This window comes from Pristis pectinata, chromosome 2 (genome assembly GCF_009764475.1).
Source record: "Pristis pectinata isolate sPriPec2 chromosome 2, sPriPec2.1.pri, whole genome shotgun sequence".
Lineage (NCBI taxonomy): Eukaryota > Metazoa > Chordata > Chondrichthyes > Rhinopristiformes > Pristidae > Pristis > Pristis pectinata.
In genome coordinates, this window is record NC_067406.1 from 120608002 (window position 1) to 120632407 (window position 24406).

The window sequence follows — 24406 nt, forward strand, 5'->3', positions numbered from 1 at the left end:
AGTAACAGTACTTAGTTTATCACAATGGTGTTTGAAAATATGAAAAGATCAGCACAATAGCACAGTTTTTGAGTTGCTACCTCGAAGCTCCAGTGACCCAGGTTCAATCCTGATCTCCACTGCTCTGTGTGTGGAGTTTTCATGTTCTCTGTGGGATTTCTCCCATGCTGGTTGGTGGGTTTATTGGTTCCTGTAAATTGCCCAGAGTGTAGGTTGGTAGTAAAGTGGAGGAATTGATGGGAAAGTGGGGAAAAATGGGTTAAAGGGAATATAGTGTGGAAATGGGATTGCTCGAGAGTTAGTATAAGCTTGATGGGGCAAATGGCCTCTGTATGTCGCAAGGAAATATGGAAATAATAGAGATCTCTGGCAAAATAGTGTACTTATTGTGTAAAATTAATAGTAATTTGTTTGAGAATGTGAGGAGTGATGTTGCTTGTAAAGTATTGGTCAACCTAGTGTATGATAAAATGTCTTTGTATTTTTTGTTTGTTAACCAAGAGTTATTAACAAGGCACATTGTTTTTAATTTTATTCAAAGCCCAAGCTTTGCTTACCAGCCTGTGTCCAGTGGGCCATTCTTGGAGCAGATATCACGAGTTGACCCAATAGAGCACTGGTTTGAAAATGGCCAGCCACATGATGGTAAGTTGCTTTCTTTTGATTTTTCAAAATTATTTTTCTGTTCTCCCTTGTTTGATGTCCAGGCAAGCATTGTTTTTAGGGTGGGCTTGACAAGGTGGAAATCTTCACACTGTCATTTAGGACATAATTTCAGTGTTGATTAGGGTATGTCAAAGTGACCTAATGTTAATAAATTCTGCACTTTAAGTTCCATCCTATTCTGTTAGGAGTTGTCTGAAACAGCTTGGCTGAAATTAGGAATTTTACACAGTCCATTGCTGCATGGCTTGCTTTCTCCATTTTAGCACCATAAGTGGTATCTGCAGTATGTCAAGCCACCTTGCCTCATTTTGTTGTTAAAGACTGTAATGATGTAATTGGGCTTTGTGAAGTAAATTATTCATTTTGAAATTAAATCCAAGGTTTTCGGGCTATGCATTTCTAACATCTATGCACATCAACACTGTAACATTGCCCCAAATCCCCAAATGTGTAGGTGGATGGTAGAATCTGAAGGGGGGTGCAGTTGATGAAAATGTGGAGAGAGTAAAAATTGGATTAATGTAACATTAATAGAATTAACTGGTTGAAGATCAGTGGCTGAAGGGTCTAACTATGACTCTAAAATCTACACGATATTTAAGCAAATTTAGGTAGTCTAGATTCATTCATGCAGGTTTAATGTGAATCATTTTGTTACTTCCTAGCTCAGTTCAGAAAACCAGTGGATATCAGTGCCACCAGTAGCTCTAGTGGAAATTTACATAGTGGAAGAAAGCAAACTATAGATGAAGTTGGATCAGCAAATACATGGGGGAAAAAATCCAGCAACAAAGTGAAAACTCATGAACTTTACCAGAAAGATTGCTTCAGAAAACAGATGGATATTCAGAGATGTGAAGGGGATTCCAGACAATCAGACATGCGGTATGCGTGTCCTCAAGCTTTGAAACAACATGCCTTAATAAAACAGGAAAGGCAACCTACCGAGTACCAAAAGAAGACATTGCGAGAGCTGGTGTCACCACTGAAGGCTCACAGACTTAAAGCAATCAGGCAAAAAACCAAAAATGCAGTGGTAAGGATTACAATTTGTTCTTTATAACTCTTCATTTCCCAACAGTTACTTTCCATCCTTAATTGCTCCTTGATTAGAGTGCTCCTCCATGGTAGCCAGTCATAGGACATATACTGTAAGAGTTAAGGCATTATGTCTGGCATTCCATGTAGGTTGGAAGTCAGAATAAGGTTTTTAGATTTCTTTACCTGAAAGATATTGGTAAACCAGATGGTTTTTTAAGATAATCCAGATGGTTTTTTAAGATAATCCAATAGTTTCACTACTGAATAAAGTTGTTTTTTATTCCAGGCATAATTACTTGAATTTAAATTCCCCTGCTACCATAGTGGGAGTTGAATTTGTCTCAGGGTCAGGATTCAAGACCACTGTATCCATCATAATTAAGCCATATATAGGTAATACAAAATGTGAGGCAATTCTTGCTGTTTTGGTTTGTAAGCAGAAACTTGATTAACAGATATGAAGGCATTGCCATGTGTCTCCGTTATGCCATCCGCAGCAGGAAATTCGATTATTGGATGATGAGTTGCATGTACAAAGAACATCAGGTTCTAGCTCAGTTAATAATTATAAAACTGAAACTGAGAGACTTTTGACAGCTAGCATGGTCCTGGAAGAATGATGGAACTAATGGGCGGATTGGCTTCGTCTATACTGATGAGATATGCAATTCCAAATGCAAGCATTGCATGACTGATATTTTGTTTTCATATCTTAAAATCTTGCATTTGCTCACTGCCTCTCCACTTTTTCTAAGTTCAGATATCCATATTTGTAATGGAAACTGTCTATGCAGATTGATAACATTGCACTTTCTCTTGCCAGTGAAATTGAATAGGTTATTTAATGAAATTTAGTGAGGGCTGGTCATAGTAGTGTAGTTTAGAATTAGGTTTATTATCACTGTCTTATATGACATGAATTTGTTGTTTTGTAGCAGCAGTACAGTGCAGAGACATAAAAATTACTATAAATTACAAACTAAATAGTGCAAAAAAAGAGGAACAATAAGGTAGTGTTCATGGACCATTCAGAAATCTGATGACTGAGGGGAAGAAGCTGCTCCTAAATCATTGAGTGTGGGTCTTCAGTCTCCTATACCTCCTCCCTTTCAGTAGTAATGAGAAGAGGGTATGTGCCGGATGGTGAGGGTCCTTAATGATGGATGCTGCCTTAGGCACCACCTCTTGAAGATATCCTCATGGTGGGGAGAGTGTACCCATGATGGAGCTGGCTGAGCCTACGACCCTCTGCAGCCTCTTGCGATCCTGTGCATTGGAGCCTCTATACCAGGCAGTGATTCAACCAGTCAGAATGCTCTCCACCATACATCTATAGAAATTTGCAAGAGTCTTTGGTGACATACCAAATCTCCTCAAACTCCTAATGAAGTAGAGCCGCTGGCGTGCCTTCTTTCTGATTGCATCGATGTGTTGGGCCCAGGACAAATCCTCGAGATGTTGACACCCAGGAACTTAAAGCTGCTCACCCTATCCACCGCTGACCCCTCAATGAGGACTGGTGCGTGTTCTCGCGACTTCCCCTTCCTGAAGTCCACAATCAGTTCCTTGTTCTTGCTGACACTGAGTGTGAGGTTGTTGTTGCGACACCACTCAACTAGCTGATCTATCTCACTCCTGTACACCACCTCATTGCTATCTGAGATTTTACCAACAGTGGTGCCATCTGTGAATTTATAAATGGCGTTTGAGCTGTGCTTAGCCATACAGTCATGAGTGTAGAGAGAGTTGAGCAGTGGGCTAAGCATGCATCCTAGAGGTGCACCTGTGTTGATCCTCAGTGAGGAGGAGAATTTATCACCGATCCGTACTGGCTATGGTCTCCCAATGGGGAAATAGAGGATCCATTTGCAGAGGGAGGTACAGGGGTCTAGGTTGATACTGAGGGGATGATGGTATTGGGCTGTAATCGATAAACAGCAGCCTCATGTATGTCTTGCTGTTGTCTAGGTGCTCCAAAGCAGAGTGGAGAGCCAATGAGATTGTGTCTGCTGTAGACCTGTTGTGGCAGTAGGTGAATTACAGCGGGTCCAGATCATTGCTCAGGCAGTAATTAATTCTAGCCATAACCAACCTCTCTAAGCACTTCAGTACAGTAGATGTGAGTGCTACCGGTCGATAGTCGTTGAGGCAGCTCACCCTGGTCTTCTAAGCCAAACGGCTTTATGTTGCATATTTTATGTAATTAAATTTGTTTTGATGTGGAGCTGTGACTAATCATATATGTTGTTCAGGTCAGTATTCTTGACTCTGAAGAAGTGTGTATGGAGCTTTTGAAAGGGAGTGGTGCTCAAGAACGTGTAAGGGAAGTACTTAGAATATCCTGCGACGGAAATGTGGTATGTTTAAAATTTTTGATCATTTGCTTCAGTGACTTGCTTCTTTATCCTGTTTATTATAGATGATGATATCAATTGGGGAAAGAAGGAGAATTTACCTCATCAAAAACTACAGATTGTTTTGATAATTTTATTGATAATTGTATAATTTTGGTTCTTTTCACGTTTTGATGATCTCTCATAACTATATTCAAGCTAACCTACTAATCCAGGAATAGATGGGTGGTGGAAATTGTATACCTTTTACAAGTATTCTTCAATTTACAAAAGGGTTGCATTTGTGGAAAACATTTCCCTAAGCCAAATTCCAAAAATCAAGAAGGCTGACTGATATGCATGTGGTTGGTTTAATGCAGTGTATTCCTTGGAGCGGAAAGTGCTACACTATTCATTGTAGCGAAACATGGATTTGTAAATCAAGGGCACGTACCCTAAGGAGTCAGCAGCGTTCTACTGAAAATTCATCAACCATTCATAAATCAAGAAATACAACGTTTATAACGTTGATTTCAGTCAAAATTTCATTAAATCAAATTCTGTAGCACTTTATATACTCCATATTTGAAAAAAACATTATTTTATAGATAACAATTTTGATGTTTAATTTACACAGATCCATATTTATCATCCTTATGAGGGAAGAGGCTTCCCAATAGACAACAGACCACCGTCTCCACCAGAGGAAGTATTTGTTTACAGTTTTGATGACTTACCAGGTATCCATTATTAATAAACGATGCATTACTTGATGAAGATATGTAAAAGCTGCCAGGATAAGTGGCAATAGTTTCTAGAAGCTATTTAGTGCATGACAGTGGAGTTTCTGGCACAATGGTTGTGTTCTTAATCCAGACCCCTCAATGTGGGAGCAAATTCTACCACAGCAAATGGAGAATTCACATTTAGTTAATTAAATAAATCTTAATTTAAAAAAGCTATGGTCCATAATGGTGTCAAGAAATTATCAGATTGCCTTTTTATTAAATCTTATTTCACTAATATCCTTCAGATTAAAAAGTCCAGTGACCAAATATGGTATGTAATTCTAGTTCCATAACATTGTGAGCGATTCTTAGTTGTCCTTCAAAATTCTATGCAGCTCAGTTGCGTCAAGGACAGCATTGAAAGTTTTAACACAGCAAGACTTTAAATGGTTAAAGTTCTTTAACCAAATGGAGAATAGCAACTTAAGGCAGTTCACCATTGAGTTTTTGAGGGCAAATTGAGATGGGTAAGATGCATGGCCTTGCCAGTGATGCCCATATCCAGTGATACAAATATTACCAAGCTGCAGTCATCAATATCAAAGAAAAATGTGGATTTGTTAAAAATGTCTGGCTATTGCCTTTATAGTCCAAAACATTACTTTTCATTCAGAAACTGATAATTATGCAAATCTTAAATTCTGGCTGCATGCATATTTAACAACAGTACTTTATGTGTGTCCCTGCTGCAAAAGTTGATAAATTAATCATCTTGTGCATAGCCAAATAAATCCAAATTTTCTTAAGAATTTTGCATTTCTCCAATAAATCAATTTCCTCCAATACTTCGATTGGTCGTTTTTAATCCATTTTAAAATCTGTGTATGGATGGAAAATAATTTCAATCATTGAATGAAAGCAAAATATTTTATAATGAAAAGCCAAACATTCTTCAAATCTACTTTATTTTTCAATCCTTTTGGATAATGTCAGCAGCTGTTTTACCTGAAAATCTGGTCTGTATATTCCATCGTAAGTAATAAGGAAGAATATTAACTGAGTTCTAGCAGCCCAATTTGTTTAAAAATTTTTAAAATGATGTATATGTTCAGGTCATCAATTAGAAAGATTGGGATTTTTACAATGCTATCATATTAAAATGCAAACTTGGTGGCCTTTTGCCTTTTATCATTTGAATCTTTTTAAAATATTTGCACACTATTTTATGATGTCATGGTTGATGAGCAAGCATGTTCTACAACTCTAATTATTAGAGTTATGTAGTTTGGTATCCACCAAACACATTCCATATCATGCTTTACAAATATTATAACTATTATTTGAGGTGTACTCAAATAAACAAATTTTAGAAGTAAATAGTTTAAGCAACAACTGTGTGAGAAAGTGTAATATTTCAGGTTGATGCTCTTTCATCAAATGAATAACTTCTAAGCAAATACTTCTAAGCAAACATCTGTGTATGAGCAGTATATCTCTATCCGTTGCACTCTGCTGAAAGATCATCGATTTTTAAATATTGCACTTTCATTAGATCCTGCTGTTTCCAACAATTTGTTTTTATTTCAAATTTCTAATGTTACCAGTATTTTGATTTGGCTCTAAATGTACTCTTCTATTCAAATACGTTAAATTAGTTTGTTTTAAAAATTGCATTTAAGTCCATATCCTGCAAATCATTCCTACATTACCTTCACTGTTCCATATTTGGTTTCAGAAATCTATTGGAAGAAATACCAGTATGCATCAAAGTTTGTTCAGTTGGTGAGATCCAAAACTCCAAAGATCACACTGTACACTAAGCACGGCAAATGCATGTTGATGGAGAATGGCCCGCAAGCTGATGCTGAAGTCTGTTTTTATGATGGTGAGTCATAAGTACTTAATGATCTGCAACCTATACTTGTGCTTGCATGTAAATTTCTTGTTTTCATTTCATAGAAATTTTATGGCTTGCAAGGATACCATTGATCCCCGATGTCACTGCTGGCCACTGCAGCTTCGTGACTTTTGGCACTGAAAGGACTCCTCCAATTTTAAAATATGCTGAATGTTTCTGTCTTTTCCACCCTTTGTATGAAAGTTCCAGGCTCCCAGCACCCTTGAGATATAAACAACTTCCTCAACTTTTGTCTTTATATTACTTTAAATCTATATCCTAGGATTATTGAGATCTCTGCTAGAGGAAATGTGTCCTTTCTTTGTATTTTATCTATTTTTATACTCAATTAAATTTCTCCCTTGTACCCTCTATTCTAATTTAAATTGGGTCATTATTTATTAATCCTTCCACTAAAAATTTCTGTTCCATTCAACATCACTGGGAAAGTGGGCAATAAGGAAGAAGCAGAGTTTGCAAAATGACATAGGCTGAAAGGAAAATCTGTGGTTATTCATTTTGTTGTGAAGAATTAAAAAACAATATTTTTTTTAAATGCTGAGAAGCTAGTAATTGTTATACAGAAGTATCTTGGTCTGGTAGCTTATGAAACAGAAGGTAAATGCAAATTAACAGCAAGTTATTAGGAAGGCAAATGATTTGTTGGCCTTTGTTGCAAGGTAGTTGGAGTATAAAAGCAGGCAAGTTTTTATGCAGTTGTATGTGGCTTTGGTGAGACTGCACATAGAATATTGTCAACAGTTTTAGTGTCTGAACTAAGAACAGATATATGTACTGTAGAGGCAACAAGATATAATCACAAGATAAATACACTGTAAAACTCCAATAATCCAGCATCCAATTGTTTGGAAATCCTTGTAGTTTGGCATCTGACTCACTCGGAGTGTGAGCTGGGAGCTCAGAATGCAAGCAAGGTGTGCAGCCAGAGTTAGAGCAGAGATCTGAGTGCTTGTATATTTCCCGTTTCCCTTAAATTCACTGCGTTCACTGGAAAATTTATTATACTAACATGTAGCATGTAAAGTAGTGAAATAAAAGTGTATTTGGTATTAGGAGTAACATCCACTGGTGCGGAAATTCTGATAGTCTGGCACTGTCAAAATCCTGACTATAGGAATTTTATTGTTATAGATGGTTTCATAGGATCAGGGTGTTATAAGAGGAGACATCAAATAAGATTGAACTATGCTCACAGAACTTTTAAAAAAAAATTAAAGATCTCAATGAGGCAGACAAGGATTAGAGAATGTGGAGCTCAGTAGTTTAGCCTCAGAATAAGGGAATTAATCATTTAGGACTCAGATGAGAAGACATTTTTAATTCCCAAGGTGGCAAATTTTTAGTATTTTCTGTGCTAGAGGGCTGTCTGTATTCAGTCATTGAGCACATTCCAGACTGAGATTGAAAGACTTTTGTGCACAAAGGAAATTGAGGAAATCAGAGAATTGAACAGAAAATTGGATTTGGTGTCTAGAATCAACTATGACCTTATTGAATGATGGAACAGGCATGACTGAAATGGACTTTTATTTCTTATCCTCTTGCATCTCCAATGTATTTTCTTTATGGCTATTACAACCTTCCTTGAATGTGATGACCAGAATTCCGTACAGTACTCCAGTTGTGGCCTGAATGGTGTTTTATACAGCTCAACCATAACTTGCCTGCTTGTACAGTCTAGCTTTCAGCCAGTAAAGTATCCTGAATGCTTTTATAACCATTTCACTTCATGTCTTGTCTTCTCTAGAGATCTGTGGACATAGACTGTAATGGTCCACTGTTCCTTTACAGTTCTCATTCTAATAGCTTTTATTGTCTTGTTTGCCCTCCCAAATGCATTGCATCACACCTCGGACTGAATTTGTTGTCACCTTCCTGTCCTCCTGACCAGGTAATTGATATCTTTCTGCACTGTATGGCTGTCTTCCTCCACTTAGCCAATTTTTGCAATATCTGGAAGCTTCTTTATCATAGCTCCTACCTTCCAGTTTAAATCATTGATATGGAGCGTAAAGTGAGCACTATAAAATCCTACTGCATACAGCCATGTGTCACTAAGGCAACTGTTTGCTTCCTGCTATTTAGCCAATTGTGTATCAAACTTTTCTTTGGATCCCATGAGTTTTTACTTTTCTGACCAGTCTACCATGCAGGATCTTGTTAAGGTCTTTCTAAAATTCATGTTAAATGTAACAAATACTCTCTTTGTTAACTCTACTTGTGACCTCTACGTCACTGGACCTGATCTTCCCTTAATAAATCCAAGCTGACCATCCTTGATTGATTAAGCTCAATAAATTGTTTAACAGGAGCAAAAGTTAACAAGACATCAGAGTTTATTCGTGTCATAGAAAAATCTGGGAAATCACACACACTCAGAGGAAAAATGAATGACCTGGATGAAGAAATAAAATGTTATGTGGAACATGCGCACGAGGTAAAACTTATTCTTGAGGTTTAGTTAAACTCCGTAATCTGGCAGAACTTTGAGAGTGCTAGACCAGCAGATTTTCTGAAATATTGGATGTTACTCCTGTTAATATCCAAACACACTTCATTTTCACTTTTTTTTTTAACATGTTACACAATAGTATGATATTTTTCAGTGAATCTGGTGAGTTTAACAGGAGTGGGAAATATACAAGGGTCTGGACCCCAGCTCAGGCTGCAAACCTACCCACGTTCCAGATCCCAACCCTGGTTCTGGCTACACACCCAGCTCAGAGTCTAGATCCTGGCCCTGGCTGCACTCCAGACCCTCCCTGGCTCTGGCCTCCTGACCCAGTTGCACTTTGGGGCCCCTGACTCTCATGTTAGACTGAATGAGCTGGATTTCCAAACAATCGGATGCTGGGTTATCAGAGTTTTACTGTAATAGTTTTCTGTGCATGTTGACACTAAGTGTCCATGAGCATTTTCTTCCTTTTCAAGGAAAATAATTTGATATAATTCAGATAAATTCTAGACTAGCTAGGATGTATATAATCCAGAACATCACTGTGTATTGCTTTTAATGTCTTATAATTAAATTATTCTCTTCTCATGCCTTGATTGGTCTGAATGAAATATAAATAAGGTGATAAGTACAAAATATTTTCCTTCTATATTTCATTTAACCAAGATAAGTAAATCTATATGAGGCATATTTTAACTAAATCAATGGCAATGATCAATCACACAGCAAAGATCTGTAGGGTAAAAATGAATGTGTTTTGAAATTAACTTAGCCTTAAATTATTGAGGCTCTATGTTATTGAAAAGTCCAATAAGCTGCTTGTCAATGTTTAGTGATAGAGATAGGAAGCAAAAATACAGAGCCTAAATGATAGTAAAAAAAAATTCATTTTGAAGGTAATTGTGAATTCTTGGGTCAGCAAAATTCCAATTGGGAATAGCCTTTGAGTCTTAATAATGAGATCACCATTATGGATACCTGCTTATCTGCTCCCTTTGATTATATACTAAAGTCCTATTATTGATTTTGATGGGAGCAGAGCTTTTTGAGAATCAATTTGGACATTTTGACCTTGAACAAAAGTAGTTTCATAAGTTATTCCATTCTATCCATTCAAATTTGATACTTAATATCAGCAAGGTTTCATTTGTTAATGCTCAATATGAATCCAATAGCTGGAAAAATACTTAAGGGTGGCAGTATGAAGCTTTTATTGATTAAAGAAAATAAGCATAACAAGAATGAAATTGAATAACAATTATACTAAGTTATGATCTTCTTTAATGTATATTTTTGTGTCCCACAGGCTCATCAGACTTGTCTAGACCTGGAATCCATCATTGCTGTACAAGAAGGAAGAAAGGAAAAACAGATGTCATTTTTCCCAATAATTATTGGAAGGTAAAATATGCATCTATTAATCGTAGTACACAATTCAGAAATTTTTGTAAATGTAAAGAAGTGCATTTGAAGGCATTGTTAGGACAGGAAAGTCTGAAAGAACTTTTTAAAATTGACGACTATTTGAATTGCTCACAGCCTAATAAATTTTATTACATATAATAGGCGGCCTGCAAACATAGATTCCATGCTATCCCCAACTTCTACATTGGATCCGAAACGTGCAGTGCAGGAGCACCCATTGATCCAGAGTAGTTCTAGCCAGACTGCAAGTGTTAGCCCCTCGGTAAGCAAGTATTTATTTATTATTCACAATGGAACAAATGTTATTGTTCATGGCAACTTCTGCATACCAGATTGTAACATCAATTTAAAAACAGGTTGTTCTGTAGGGGTAAAATTTCTGGCTTTTAGGCTAATGTTAAGAATTGTATGCTAATATGATATATTAAAAGCTGAATGGATTGGTTCCATGCTGTTTGGAGCTTTATTTGCTGTGATGCACGCTGACAATTGGAACCTGAAATGTGAGAATACTGTACATGGGGGGGGAAAAGGTGAATTGAAGTTCTAGTTCAATTCGGTGGTTGTAAGAAACTTCAGCACTTTTCATTGGTAGAAATTTCCCATCCAGTCTTTCAATTATTTAGACTGCAACAGAATGAACCTTTTTGCAATTTGCCCACCACCAATGTGGGCCAGATGCGGAGGGCTAATGCTGCTGGACCTCCAAACTGGGGTGTCAGTGGTGACTAGGACTTGGGCAGTATTGTTTTAAAGTCCAGTTTTGGGAACAGCCCTGGCAGACTTTGACAAAAAGCAAAGTCATGGTGTTTTGACAGGAAACAAAGCTGTGATGCATTTTGACAGTTATTAAATGCCCTTGGTATTCAAAAGACATTTGAAAACTCTTACAATTGATGTAAATAATGAAAAATAAAACTCGGTTAAGAGATTATAATTTTTAGAAAAAGTGCAATAAGAACACAGGAAAATGGAGTCATCATTAAAAATGCTGTTATCTTGCTTTGATTTAAAACAAAACAACTTATCATTTTCAATCCTATGCAATAGGCATGGGGTCAAAAAGGTGATTTCCCCAGTGTAATCCCGGGGAATCCCAGGAATGTTAGATTCTATCACTGAACTGCATTTAGTTAATTCCAGACTTGCAGTGAGTCCACAAAGTCCAGGTTTTGCGTGTCCGGTTTGCTGAATGTGAGCTGTTTATTTTGGAACCCCTGGTTGCAGGCTAAATTCACCCCTATATCCAGCAAGGCTTTTAACTTGTCTGATTTCCTGTTGACCTCTGAAAAGTCTCTTCTTTTTTAGTATTTTCTAAACTAATGCTAGAATTAGTGTTTTCTAAAGATCCTTTAGTATGTTATTGAAGTGTCCTTTCGGACCTTAAGAGCCAAATCTAGGCCAACTCTTAAGTACATAACAGAATGTAGGAGATGCAGCCTATCAGGTAGAACTTTAATCTGAGCTCTAGAATTAAAATATCCCATGCCATGTTTTTATTCTTGGTAATTTTGTTCTTCAACTGATAAATGCCCAGTTCAACTGCTGTTAGTGACTGTCACTGCCAAATGTTTGGCATTTCTTTGTGCAGATCAGCTGCTGTGTTTGGCAGCAAAAATATTAGTGATCATAATTCAAAAGTGATCTATTGACTTTGAAAGAATTTGGGGATACTTGCAGATACATGTGATTGTATATGCAAGATTTTTAAATACAATTCACTTTTACTTTCTTGCAATGCTTTAGTATATCTCAACCTATTTGTACTTTGCGGATTATGGAATATGGAGCAATTCAAAGGATTATGTGATTTTACAACTTTAATTTCACATCTTGACACAAGTGACTCCTTGATTTGATATACTCTTGCCCTTTACACCATTTTAACGATTTGGATGTTCCTTTCTATCACTATCCTGAGTATTATTTGTTTAGATACTTTTAAATTTACTGTATAGTCATGATTTGCCTAGTTGCCTCTTCAACTACCCAAATTGCAAGCAGGATTTTTCTTGCAACTGTTATTGTTTATTATTGAGTTTAATGATTCTGAGTCTTAGACAACCTACAACAGGCACCTCAAGGCACTGGGAAGATACCACCAATGTTTTCTCCAATGCTAGCATCCTCTCCCAGGTTAACCTCCAAGCATTGAGGTCCTAACTAGACCCAGTTGGCTCCTTGTGTAGCCACACCAATCAAGAACCTGAAACTGTCTCCTGAAACAGATGCTCTTTTCTAAGGTCAATCATGAAAAGAGGTTAGTAGATGAACACAAGAAAATATTCAAGAATGTTCTCAAACCATCGATAGAAAAACTGCAACATGTCCACCAGCTTTTGGAAATTCCTGGCCTGCAACTGCTTACATTGGAGAAGGTGTATTCAGAATGGCACTGAGAACCTCAAATCCATGTGGCAGGAATATTCAGAAGCCCAGTGTAAAAGTTGGCAAGAAAGCACCACCCCACAAACTACCAACCTGCCATTCTGCTAGGCACTTCCTGCACTATTTGTGAGAGTCTAAGTTTCCTGAATTAGCCTCACTGGTCACCCCAGAGCCACAATGGAAGCAAGTCATCCTTCATCCTAAGGAACTGCCTTAGAAAACTAACAGTATCTCCCTTCTCTGTATAATGTTATTGGTACTGAGGTCCAGAACTGCACTTTGTACACGATTTTAACATCTAAAGAAATACCAGCAACCTTGAAAGAAAAGTATGCAAAAAATAATAAAATAGGTATTAATAGGTATTTTCTGTACAATTAAAATATAGATGTGTGCAGTATATGAATGATTATAGAAATTATATGCACAACACAGTGTATGTTACTCAATTTGTATTTGCTGGAAAGACATTTTGAGTACTGAATACAGTTTATTCCAGTTGTATTGTTTTCATTGATGGTTCAATCCGGATGTTACCCCAGCTGGAAACCATGAATGAACAGAGCAATCCTCTCCCTACTAAGTCCAGGTCTGCAGTATACAATTCGGATGAGCTTGACCTAGACAGGAAATTGAAGTACAACCTTTGTAAAGCTATCAGAGATGCCAAGAGACAATTGCTGTCCAAAATTGAGTCCCAGATCAGCCGTCAGTTTTGGCAAGGCTTGCATAGCTCTCCAATGAGCTCAATGCATTCTATAAACATTTTGAACAGAAGGGCAATGAATGACACCAGCCACCCTAACAGCCTCCAACACACCAGTACCCACAATCACCATTGCAAATGTCAGATCAGTCTTCCTGAGAGGGAACCCATGAAAAGTGTCTGGCCCAGCTGTGTCCTGCATGAATCAGCTAGTAGGAGCATTTGCAGACATTTTTAACCTCTCCTTACTCCAATCTGAGGTTCCCACCTGCTTTAAGAAGACCACCATCATACTGGTGCCAAAGAAAATTAAGGTAACATGCCTTACTGACTGTTGCCCGGTGGCTCTGACATCCATCATTATGAAGTGCTTTGAGATGCTCGTCCTCACATCAACTCCAGCCTCCCAGACAAGCTTGACCCACCGCAATTCACCTACTGCTGAAACAGGTCCACAGTGGACGCCATCTCTCTGACCCTACACTCACCTCTGGAGCAGCTTGATAAAGACACCTTTGTCAGACACCTTCGTCAGACTCCTATTTATTGACTATGCCTTTAATACCATAACTCCCAGACCTAGGACTCAGCATTTCCCTTTGCAATTGGATCCTTGACTTCCTGACCAACAGACAAGACAGAGTACAGGAAGGAGATAGAGAGCCTAGTGGCATGGTGTCAAGACAGAAACTCTTAATGTCTTAATTTCTCTTAATGTTAGCAGTACAAAAGAGCTAGTCATTGACTTTAGGAAGCGGGGCAGCGTACTCGCCCCCATCTGTATCAATGGTGCTGAGTGGAGATGGTTGAGAGCTTTAAGTTCCTATGTGTAAACATTACCAATAGCTTGTCCTAGTTCAACCACGTAGATTCCATGGCCAAGAAAGTACACCAGCACCTCTACTTCCTCAGGAGGCTAAGGAAATTTGGCATGTCCCTGTTGACCCTCACCAATTTTTATAGTTGTGTCATAGAAAGCATCCTGTCCAGATGCATCACAGCTTGGTATGGCAACTGCTCTGCCCAAGACCACAAGAAATTAGAGTTGAGGACACAGCTCAGTCCATCATGAAAACCAGCCTCCCTTTCATGGACTCTGTCTACACTTACCACTTCCTTGGGAAAGCAGCTAACATAATCAAAGTCCCCTCCCACTCCGGATATGCTTTCTTCTCCCCCCCTCAATCAGGCAGAAGATACAAAAGCTTGAAAATGCACACCACCAGGCTTAAGAACAGCTTCCATCCCACTGTTATAAAACTCTTGAGGACCTCCTGTATGATAAAGATGAACTCTTGACCTCACAATTTACCTCATCATGGCTCCTGCACCTTGTTGTTTACCTGCACAGCACCTTCTCTGTAACTGTAACACTATATGCTGCAGCTACATTCTGTTATTGCTTTTCCCTTTGTACTACCTCTGTGTACTTGAGTTTTGAAATGATCTGTATGGATGGCATCCAAAACAAAGTTTTTCATTGTATCTTGGTACATGTGAAAAAATAAACCAATTCCCACTTTATCAAATCTAGTCAAAGTACACAGCATGGATTAAATGAAAACATATGCTGATTTAATTTCCAGGTTACCTGAAGCAAAGACATCTTCCATTTAATTAATGAAGGACTAAGTACAAGATGCTTATCAAATTTCAATTGGAAGTGCGTTGCCCATTAGAGATCAATGCCATTTGGGATTAGATGGTTCCAAGGTGGAGTACCAATAGACAATGGTGGTCATTTGTGAGGAAGTAGTTAACATTGGCTGAAATTTGACTTCCATGGCCATCTTTCAATGACCAGCTAATCGTGCAATTTTAATTATTATATAAGTCTTCTGTGCCTTTTGTCTGATACTTCTGATGTGCCTTATAAGTCTGTATGTTTATTACATATTTCTTTACCTGGTCACTTATGTTTTAATTGTTACTTTAAATGTTTCAAGAAAAAACTCTCTTCCTGTTATTTTCAGTCAATGTTATCTGTTGTGATTCCATAATAGAATACTTTTTTGTACAATAATGTGCACACTACCATATTTAGTTATATAGGCAATTTTTCAAATGTAATATTCACTTTATTTTTAACTTTTCAGATTTGTTTGTCTGAAGAGTCCATTTTAACAACTTTTACTGGTGTTAAAAATAAATCTGCACCTTCATCACAGACTGTAATATCTCCAAGTCCAGGACAGGTGCTGAAATCTGTTTTTGTACCTAATGTTGGCTGGGCATCCCAGGTATGAAAAATTATTCTTTATCTCAAAATCAACTAATATTTTGTTGTGTAACCATAGTTATGAGCAAATTATTTGTTAATTGTTAATGCCTGTAGAATTTAAATAATTCAGTGAAGTAACAGGGTTTTGCTGTTTGCAAAGCCAGATCTTTCTGATCATAATTTTGAAAGATGCATTTGAATAATATTTTGAGGGAAGATGTGATATATCCTTGAATTTAATTTATGCCAATATCATTATATTTATAATTTGGGTTAACATAATAATAAGATGTCCTGAAAATAAAGCAAGCTGTTATATTGGGTAACCTCATTCAGCACCAAGCTTGTTTCATCCTGAGTATATTTGACTCTATCCTGACTCCCTCTTCTTTCTTAGGGAACACTGACTTCTTGCTCCATCTCCAGTAGGAGAAAAGTAGTATTAATAGTTCCCAAATAGCAGATATTGCCACTCCCCATGTTCCAACAGATATCAGCTTACTGAATCAGCCTTTGAGCCAAGTTATATAATGGTTTATATTGCAATTTTTAACTTCCTTTTCAAATTGCACCTTTTGAAGAGAGTTTTAATGAAGTAACTCCAAATGTAATGCTACCCTGTTTTCCTATCACCAGTATTAGTGCCTTAGCTTGGAAGTTTCAGACACATAGTTGATGTTTTCCTATTCCAGTACATCTGCAATTAAGAACTAAACTGGGGTGGGGGGAGAGAGGGAAGGAAGGTGAAAGAAAGCTTGAAGGGTTCATGGGGAGGAACTGTTAGTTATCACTCATTAGCACTGAAGGTAGTTATTGGCATTAGAAGATGTAGCAAAGGCTCTTGCAGCTGTACTGTGTTGTAATTTGAATTGATCTGCAATGTGCATTCTGATGTCCAGTGAATCTGCAAAGCAAGTATCACATTGTACCAGTTTAACTTGTAATTGGTGGTGGTGATATTTGAGAAACTTGAACTCTCTCCACGTGAGCTGAAATTTCATTGTACTGTGCAAGGGTTTTACAAAAATGTTTGTATATAATCTTGTGCAAAACTCTTTCTGCCTTGGGTGGGGGGGGAGGAAGTGGAGTAATTCAGTGCCTCAAGACTTCCATATTTCTTAAATGGACCCTGAATGATCTGTGTTTTAATTCCATCCAATTATCTTGCAATCACAAAATCGTACAATTATAATATGCCTAGATGTCCAACTGACACTTCCATTCTGCTTTGTCCCATTTCCCCAATATATAACAGCAATTATTTCTTTCCCATTCCCTTTTTGAACATTCCTGTGGAATCTGCATCAATCACCATATTCATCAATGTATTTCAAATTCCAACCACTCGTGTAAATAGATTTTTTCATCTTGCTTCTTTTAGGCAGTTTTCAGCCATAAATCCCTACCCTCAATTGAACTTAATTTGGTGACCATATTTCACCTAATCCTAGTTGCCCAATGTCACTGCAAGGAATTTCCTGAGGAGAGCCTCCATATTTAATTAAGATTGTAATCTTAATCCTTAATATCCTCTGTTTCTCAGACTTCTGCCCTCACTCCACCTCCCTCCAGACAAAAAAAGAGTTCCCCCAGTCCTCATCCTTCATTCTTCTCTACTCTACTAGCCTCTGCATCCAGCACATCATCCTTCACAATTTTGGTTAACTGCAATGAGATCCTACCACCAGCCACATCTTCTCCCTGCCCCTTTCTGACTTCCACAGAGACCAGTCCCTCCATGACTCCCTTGTCTGCTTATACCTCCACACCCACCCCTCCCTGACACCCAGCACTTACCCCTGTAACCGCAGGAGGTGCAGCGCTTGTTCTTGCACCTCCTGCCTCACCAACATCCAGGGACCTAAATGGCCCTTCCAGGTGAGGCAAAGATTTGTGTGCACGTCCTCCAATTTCTTCTACTGTATTCTGTGCTCCCGAGGTGGCCTCCTCTGTCGGCAAACAGCAACCATTTTGCGGAGCACCTACGCTGTCCGCAACGGCCATCCTGAGCTCCCAGTTACATGCCACTTCAATTCCTCTTGCCATCTGTACACCAGCCTGTCCATCCTTTGCTTATTCCACTGTGGGGGTGAGTTCCAACACAAACTAGAGGGACAACACCTATATTGTGGTAGTCCACAAACTAATGGTATGATCATAGAGTTTTCCAACTTTAGATACCCCTCCCTCTGGTGTGTTTTTTCTTCCTTTGCCCAAAAGCCCAACCCCCACACACCCCCAATCTAGTCCCTCCCCTCTCCTAAATGGCTTGACATGCCTGTCATCCTTCTCCCATCCTCAGTCCACCAATCACCTTGGTCTCCTGTCTCACCACTTCCTCCTCCTCCTCTTCATACTAACTATCTCCCCTCTCCACACTCAATCCTGATATAGGGTTTCGACCTGAAACATCAACAGGTCGAAATCCCCCCCCCACCCCCACTGTAGTGTGAAAGGTCATGGCTGTCATGTAACCATGACAACACTGACCCCTCTGGCTGTGAAGACACCATTGCGCACATGGCTGAAAGCGACACCACTGTCAATCAGGGTTTGGCTCCATCCCTGTCCCTCTGGGCACACCTAACCATTGGCTTTTGTAAAACACCTTTGCACCTGGCCCCAAGCGATTGGCTTGTGAATCACTTGGGCTGGCTCCACCCCCATCCCTCCAGCAGTATAAAAGTGCCGCATGTTGGCTTGTGGTCTCTCTCTCGCGCTCTCTCGCTCTCTCTCGCTCGCGCTGTCTCTCTCTCGCTCGCGCTGTCTCTCTCTCGCTCGCGCTGTCTCTCTCTCGCTCGCGCTGTCTCTCTCTCGCTCGCGCTGTCTCTCTCTCGCTCGCGCTGTCTCTCTCTCGCTCGCGCTGTCTCTCTCTCGCTCGCGCTGTCTCTCTCTCGCTCGCGCTGTCTCTCTCTCGCTCGCGCTGTCTCTCTCTCGCTCCCTCCCTCGCGCTCTCCCTCCCTCGCTCTCTCCCTCCCTCGCTCTCTCCCTCCCTCGCTCTCTCCCTCTCCCCGAGGATGTTGAGGTAAACTGTGCACTACTTCAGGGTAGATAGTTAAAGATCCCGGAGAGCGTTAGTGCCAATGTTTGTCCAGATTCAAGGTGTTCAGACATTGTTTATTCCTTGATCATTTGTAACCAGTTCATTGTGTGTGTGTGTGCGAATCTCACCCCTGTAGTGATTTCCCCCACATCTCGCAATCACCCGTGTGTGTGTGTGAGAGTGTCCATCCATTCTGTCCCCGCGTTTGTCTTTGTAAATAAATTTTCCCTTTTTAAAATACAAAGACTTGTGTCTGAAGCTCTCTGCCTTTAAGACCCAAAAGAACCTTTTCTCACAACACCCACCCCCACCACAGTTGCTTCCTGACCCACTGAGTTCCTCCAGCAGATTGTTTGTTGCTCCAGATTCCAGCATCTGCAGTCTCTTGTGCCTCCTTAATAGCCTTGACTAATAAGGAGAAATAATAGGGGTTATCACCTTTAAGCCTGAGAGTTTCTCAAAGGGACTATCAGTTTAAGTACACAAATTATATTTATTTCATCACTCTGTAGAGCCACTTGCAGAGAAAATAATCAGAGGGGCAAACCAGAATAAACTATTTTCTTCTAAATGATAGGTGTATGGAAAATGAAACCAGTAGAAGCATAGGAGATTGAGAGTCTAAAAGTGATTACTGAAATTTACAAAATTTAAAAATACTTTTCAAATCATTAGTTTACAATTTGCCTGTATTTACACTGTACACAAGGAACAAAATAAGCACTTTTAATACAAAGTATCAAGCAGTACTAATTTTTTGGGATTTACTCAAACTGAAACATTACTCAAAATAGGAATCATGAATTTTGAAGTAGTTGGTAGAATACAGGAAAAAAACTAGGCCTAAAATTAATTTTTGCAATTCCTTATTTGATAGCTCAACAGTGGGGAAGTCTGGGTTCAATTTAATGATGGTTCCCAGCTCCTGGTACAAGCTGGAGTTGCATCCATCGTTTACACATCTCCTCAGGGGCAATCAATCAGGTAAGTACATTTTTTTGATTGTTGTACATACTATTAATCATCTGTTATCCTCTTTATGGAATGGTGTACTACCTTATGCAAAAAAAAAAGTCCAATTCAGATATTTCAGATTGAGTGGAAATACTCCTCAATATGAATTGATAACTAGATTGAAATAATTTTGTTACGAACCAGCAACAAAAGAAACACTCCGAGTCATGTATCAGTGTTTAAAAACTACTTTATTAATAACTACTTATGATAAAAAGAAAAATAAAAGTAAAAACGTTAGAATCTTAGAAGTAAAAATGTTAAATCTTAAACATTTTCCCCAAAAACTAAACTTGAAGTGTGTGTATGGCAAATTCCCAAACTCCAAGTCCAGGAATAGTTCTTAAAGTTCAGTTCAGCAAGCCATAAGGTGAAATGTGAGCAAACGTTCTTCAACAACCACCATTGACTGAAGACAAAACGTAGAGAGAAAGTAATTACAAAATCCAAATGTTCCACTTTGGAACCCAAACAACACCTCAGTGTCTACTCAGCAGTGACTACTCCACCGCATCTTCCTCACCCCAAAAGGCACTCGAATCGTGGCTGTCCACACAAATACCTGTTTCCTTCTACAGGTCAACAACAAAGTGAACTCCACTGCTTTGTTCCGAACTATCTGCCACCCTGAATAGCATCCAAGATGTCACCGTCCACACAAATACCTGTTTCCCTCTACAAGTTAACAACAAAGTGGACTCCACTGGATTACTCCAAAAATCCATACGTGGATTGTAGTGACAGGCACAGTTATTGGTTCTCATCCATCGATAGAGAAACTAGCAGGCTGGTGTCTCTCTCTCTCTTCTGACTGATTCCGACTGACTGCTTCAAAAATGTCATTACGTCCTTTATCTTCTGTTGTAACCACGCCCACATACACACACACCACAATGCTCTATCTTAAAGGGACATTCACCAATAGTAACCCAGTTCATAACAACTTAAAATACTAATTATTTCCAGACTACATACCACTGTATTTACTCTAGGTGCAGCTCTTGTATACGGGATGATGTAATGGGGTAACAAAAGCCTCAAATCTTTTGAAGACACCTCTAGTATCGACTTGTTATTTGCTCATTTCAAATGAAAAATACTTTTATGTGAAACTTTTGTGAAACCATTGCTATTTATTCCTAAATGTCACATCTTAAAACCATGAGATTGGTGAAAACTTAGCTCCAAAGTACAGCAGTTTATATTTCTGTGAAATTTAAAAGACTAAATATTGTAAAGATTCAATGGAAGTGAATTTGAGTAATTCTTTTCTTTAATAACTAAATGTACTGTTATTTTAAAAGAAAAGCTTCAGCACAATAATTCTAAGACTGGATTTCCATATTTTTTTGAATGATATTTTGAATGTTGTTCTACTAAATAGTGAAATCTTTGTAGTTGATAGAAATGAGAGGGAAAATAACTAGTGCATGAGTTTTTCTTTGGATTTCTACCATATGGTCAAGCTAAAATTAAACATGCTAACAAATAGTGAAGTGAGGTTGTGATACTGTGTACTTTGATTATGTTTTCACATCTGCAGTTTTATTCTATACTTGTGCTACGCTTGCAATCTACCACTGGTAAATGGCTCCAGCTCCACCTCCATTACATTCTTTCTGTATTTAGAATGTATTTCAGAAGGCTAATTTTTAACTTAATGCAAGCAAAATTGAGTTTAAAGTTGTATGTATATTTATTATAGAATTAGCTGCAATTAATTAAATGAAAATGTTTGATTTTATAGGTATGGGCAGAATGAAAGGATTCCTGATCATGTGAAAGGGAAGCTACAGTGCCTCTCATCAATCCTAGGTTTGCTGGCAAATCAAACAAGTCAACATAGAATCCAGTGATGCATGTATAATCTGTCATATTGACAATATTTTCTTACATTTTCATGTACTGTAAAAATGTTTGTTTTCAGTAAGGTTCATAAGCTTCCCCTTCCCTTGATACCTGTATTCCTGAATAATAGGAGTTAAAGCTGAAAAAGATAAAGTTGTTTGATGTAGCACTTGTAAATGCTGAATCTGAAGCTGTAAATAATTTTGTATTTATTGTAATGTTTTTTGTAGATGAAAGATTTTTTATTTTTTCTATTTCTATTCATTGTCAAGTTTTGAGTAAATATAACAATGCTTTGATAACAGTTGAAATGTGCATATTGTAGATTTGTATTGAACTGGTGTGTATAAAAGGGTTTACACAATTTATAAAAAATGTATATGAACTTTGTTTTTGTAAGACATGATTTTATATATAAATTTTATATATTTTAGGGATGCACTCTAATTTCATTACACGACTTTGTTAGCAGCAAAACACTTCTTCCAAAATAGAATTGGGCATTGAACTTCATGTCATTTACATGATAATGTCTGTTTGTTATCCTTCATTCTGTATTTTTAAGATGATTGCTCATGCAAAAAGGAAAATCTCAACAGATTAAATTTGCAATTTAGCCACGTCAAGCCATATGTTTTGGTATTTTGATAAGGTATAAAGTATGTTGTCAAAATCAGCCACAATACCTTTTGCCCCATATTTTAGGATTTTAAAGTTATAAGTATTTATTGTTGGTTTTAATTCCAGAGTCCAACCTTGGTCTATAGTTAAATGATGATGAGGTGAAGTTGGAGTGAAACTAGTACTTAATTATTTAAATAGCATGAATTAGCTTGTAGGATAATGGATAACAATTGCCAGTGAGAGGGAAATTGACAAAAAATGTTAAAAATTGAGTTGGATTCTAAACTACCATTAGTATAACTGTGAATTATGTAAATTATGTCTATATTTGTATGACAATGCTTAATACTGTCTATTATTGACTGTTTTAATACAAATCTGTGTATTGGTGCTCTTATACTTGTTTACTGATTTTATAAAAATCAGTTTTTCCTTTTTCCTTAAAAGTGGATGTGAAATTTAAAAAAAAATGTCTCCCCTTGCCAGCAGAAACATTTCTTCCAACCAGCAGCATGTATTTCAAGTTTTACCTGTCATTAAAAATCTAAATTGAAAAGTGCCTGTATATTTTTAAAAGGAGGAATGTGTAAGGGGAAGATGGTGACCAAGCATTCTGTTCAAATTCTAATTACTGAAATGTCAACTAAGTAATCTAATATCAGCTTTCAGTTGTTCTGATGCTGATAGTTAACAATTAGATGATAATTTTTCTTTTGCATTAAGGCACTGACATCTAGTTTACTTCCAATACATAATTCCCATGAGCTTTGGGCAGTTTCAACAAATTGATTGTACCACCACCCAAAATGAATACATTTCTACCACTCTGCATATTAATCTGAAGTGGAAACCTTTTATTCTCCCTAGGGCAACCAACAATGGCATCCTAGATTAGCTAACCAATCTGCAAAAGGGATCAAATCTCAAATCTTCAGACTGACTTTGACTTGCTGGGTATACCACTCTGCTACTTACTGAAGTAAAAATCTATGTCACTTCATTCTCAACAAAAAGCTTAGATTTCATTTTATAAAATTTAAAATGTTTATTTCTAAATATTCATTTTTGAGAACAACTTTGTCAATCGACTAAATATTTTCCTGCCACAAATTATAGAACTGATGAAGGGTCTTTTGATTTAAAATGTTAACTTAATTCCTTGCACAGATGCCACCTGATCTCCTGCATAATTCCTTTTCTGTTTATTTCAGATTGAGCATCTGCAATTTTTTCTAACTTTCACATTGTCCCTGCCATATTTGCATCAAGTACTTTTATAACAGTTGGTAGCATTTATGTACAATTTCTAAATTGTAGAATTGAAAGGTCAATCAGGATGTTAATGAGCTAGTACTGATGTTCCTCCAATGTGTTACAGTCTCAGTTTTCAAAAATCAGTCTTGGACAAACTTTACTAGCCCTTATTATGAACATTGGGAGGTTGTATAACAAGGTCAGGTTTGAGAGAGCTTTCATAGAAAGATTGCTGGAGGATAGTTTGAAAACTGTATGTGAGTCATTGCTAAGATATTATGCCAGTTTAAATTTTTCTTTACAGGATGAACCCGTCTAGATTTGAAACAAAAACCAAAAATGCTGACAAGTCAGCAGGTCATGCATTATCTGTGGAAAGAGAAACAGAATTAATGTTTAAAGTCAAACGGTCTTTGAATTGAAACCTTCATCCTCCCTGAGAGCTTCCAGCATTTTTAGTTTTTGTTTCAGATTTGCAGCAACTACAGTTTTTTTTAATTTCATTGCATGGATTTGAAGTTGGCAAGTCCAATATTAACTGTACATTTACCTTGCTGTGAAATAAAGCAGCTTAACGTGTATCTGGCCTTGACTCTTCAAATTTGTCTGCGCCACATTCTAAGAGATTGAATATTACCTGTACAAAAACCAGAAATATCTGGTGCAAGTAACTAGAGTTAAATATTGATCCCTGCTATTAGGCTTAATGATAGGGTTGGGTTGTTTCATGGGAGTGAATAAT

General features: G+C 37.8%; 1 protein-coding gene across 1 annotated transcript in view; it reads left to right on the forward strand.

Annotated features, from left to right (window-relative positions):
- The window catches only part of plk4 (polo-like kinase 4 (Drosophila)), a 33273-nt gene extending 8878 nt beyond the window's left edge, over window positions 1-24395 (forward strand). Inside the window, exons 6-16 of the mRNA XM_052035824.1 lie at window positions 542-645; window positions 1332-1702; window positions 3960-4064; window positions 4678-4780; window positions 6504-6653; window positions 8996-9123; window positions 10448-10542; window positions 10708-10828; window positions 15757-15900; window positions 19802-19908; window positions 21686-24395. Coding sequence (XP_051891784.1) covers window positions 542-645; window positions 1332-1702; window positions 3960-4064; window positions 4678-4780; window positions 6504-6653; window positions 8996-9123; window positions 10448-10542; window positions 10708-10828; window positions 15757-15900; window positions 19802-19908; window positions 21686-21794 — 1537 coding nt within the window. The 3' untranslated portion in view covers window positions 21795-24395. The remainder of the gene's footprint in view (window positions 1-541; window positions 646-1331; window positions 1703-3959; window positions 4065-4677; window positions 4781-6503; window positions 6654-8995; window positions 9124-10447; window positions 10543-10707; window positions 10829-15756; window positions 15901-19801; window positions 19909-21685) is intronic.
- Window positions 24396-24406: the final 11 nt, after the last annotated feature.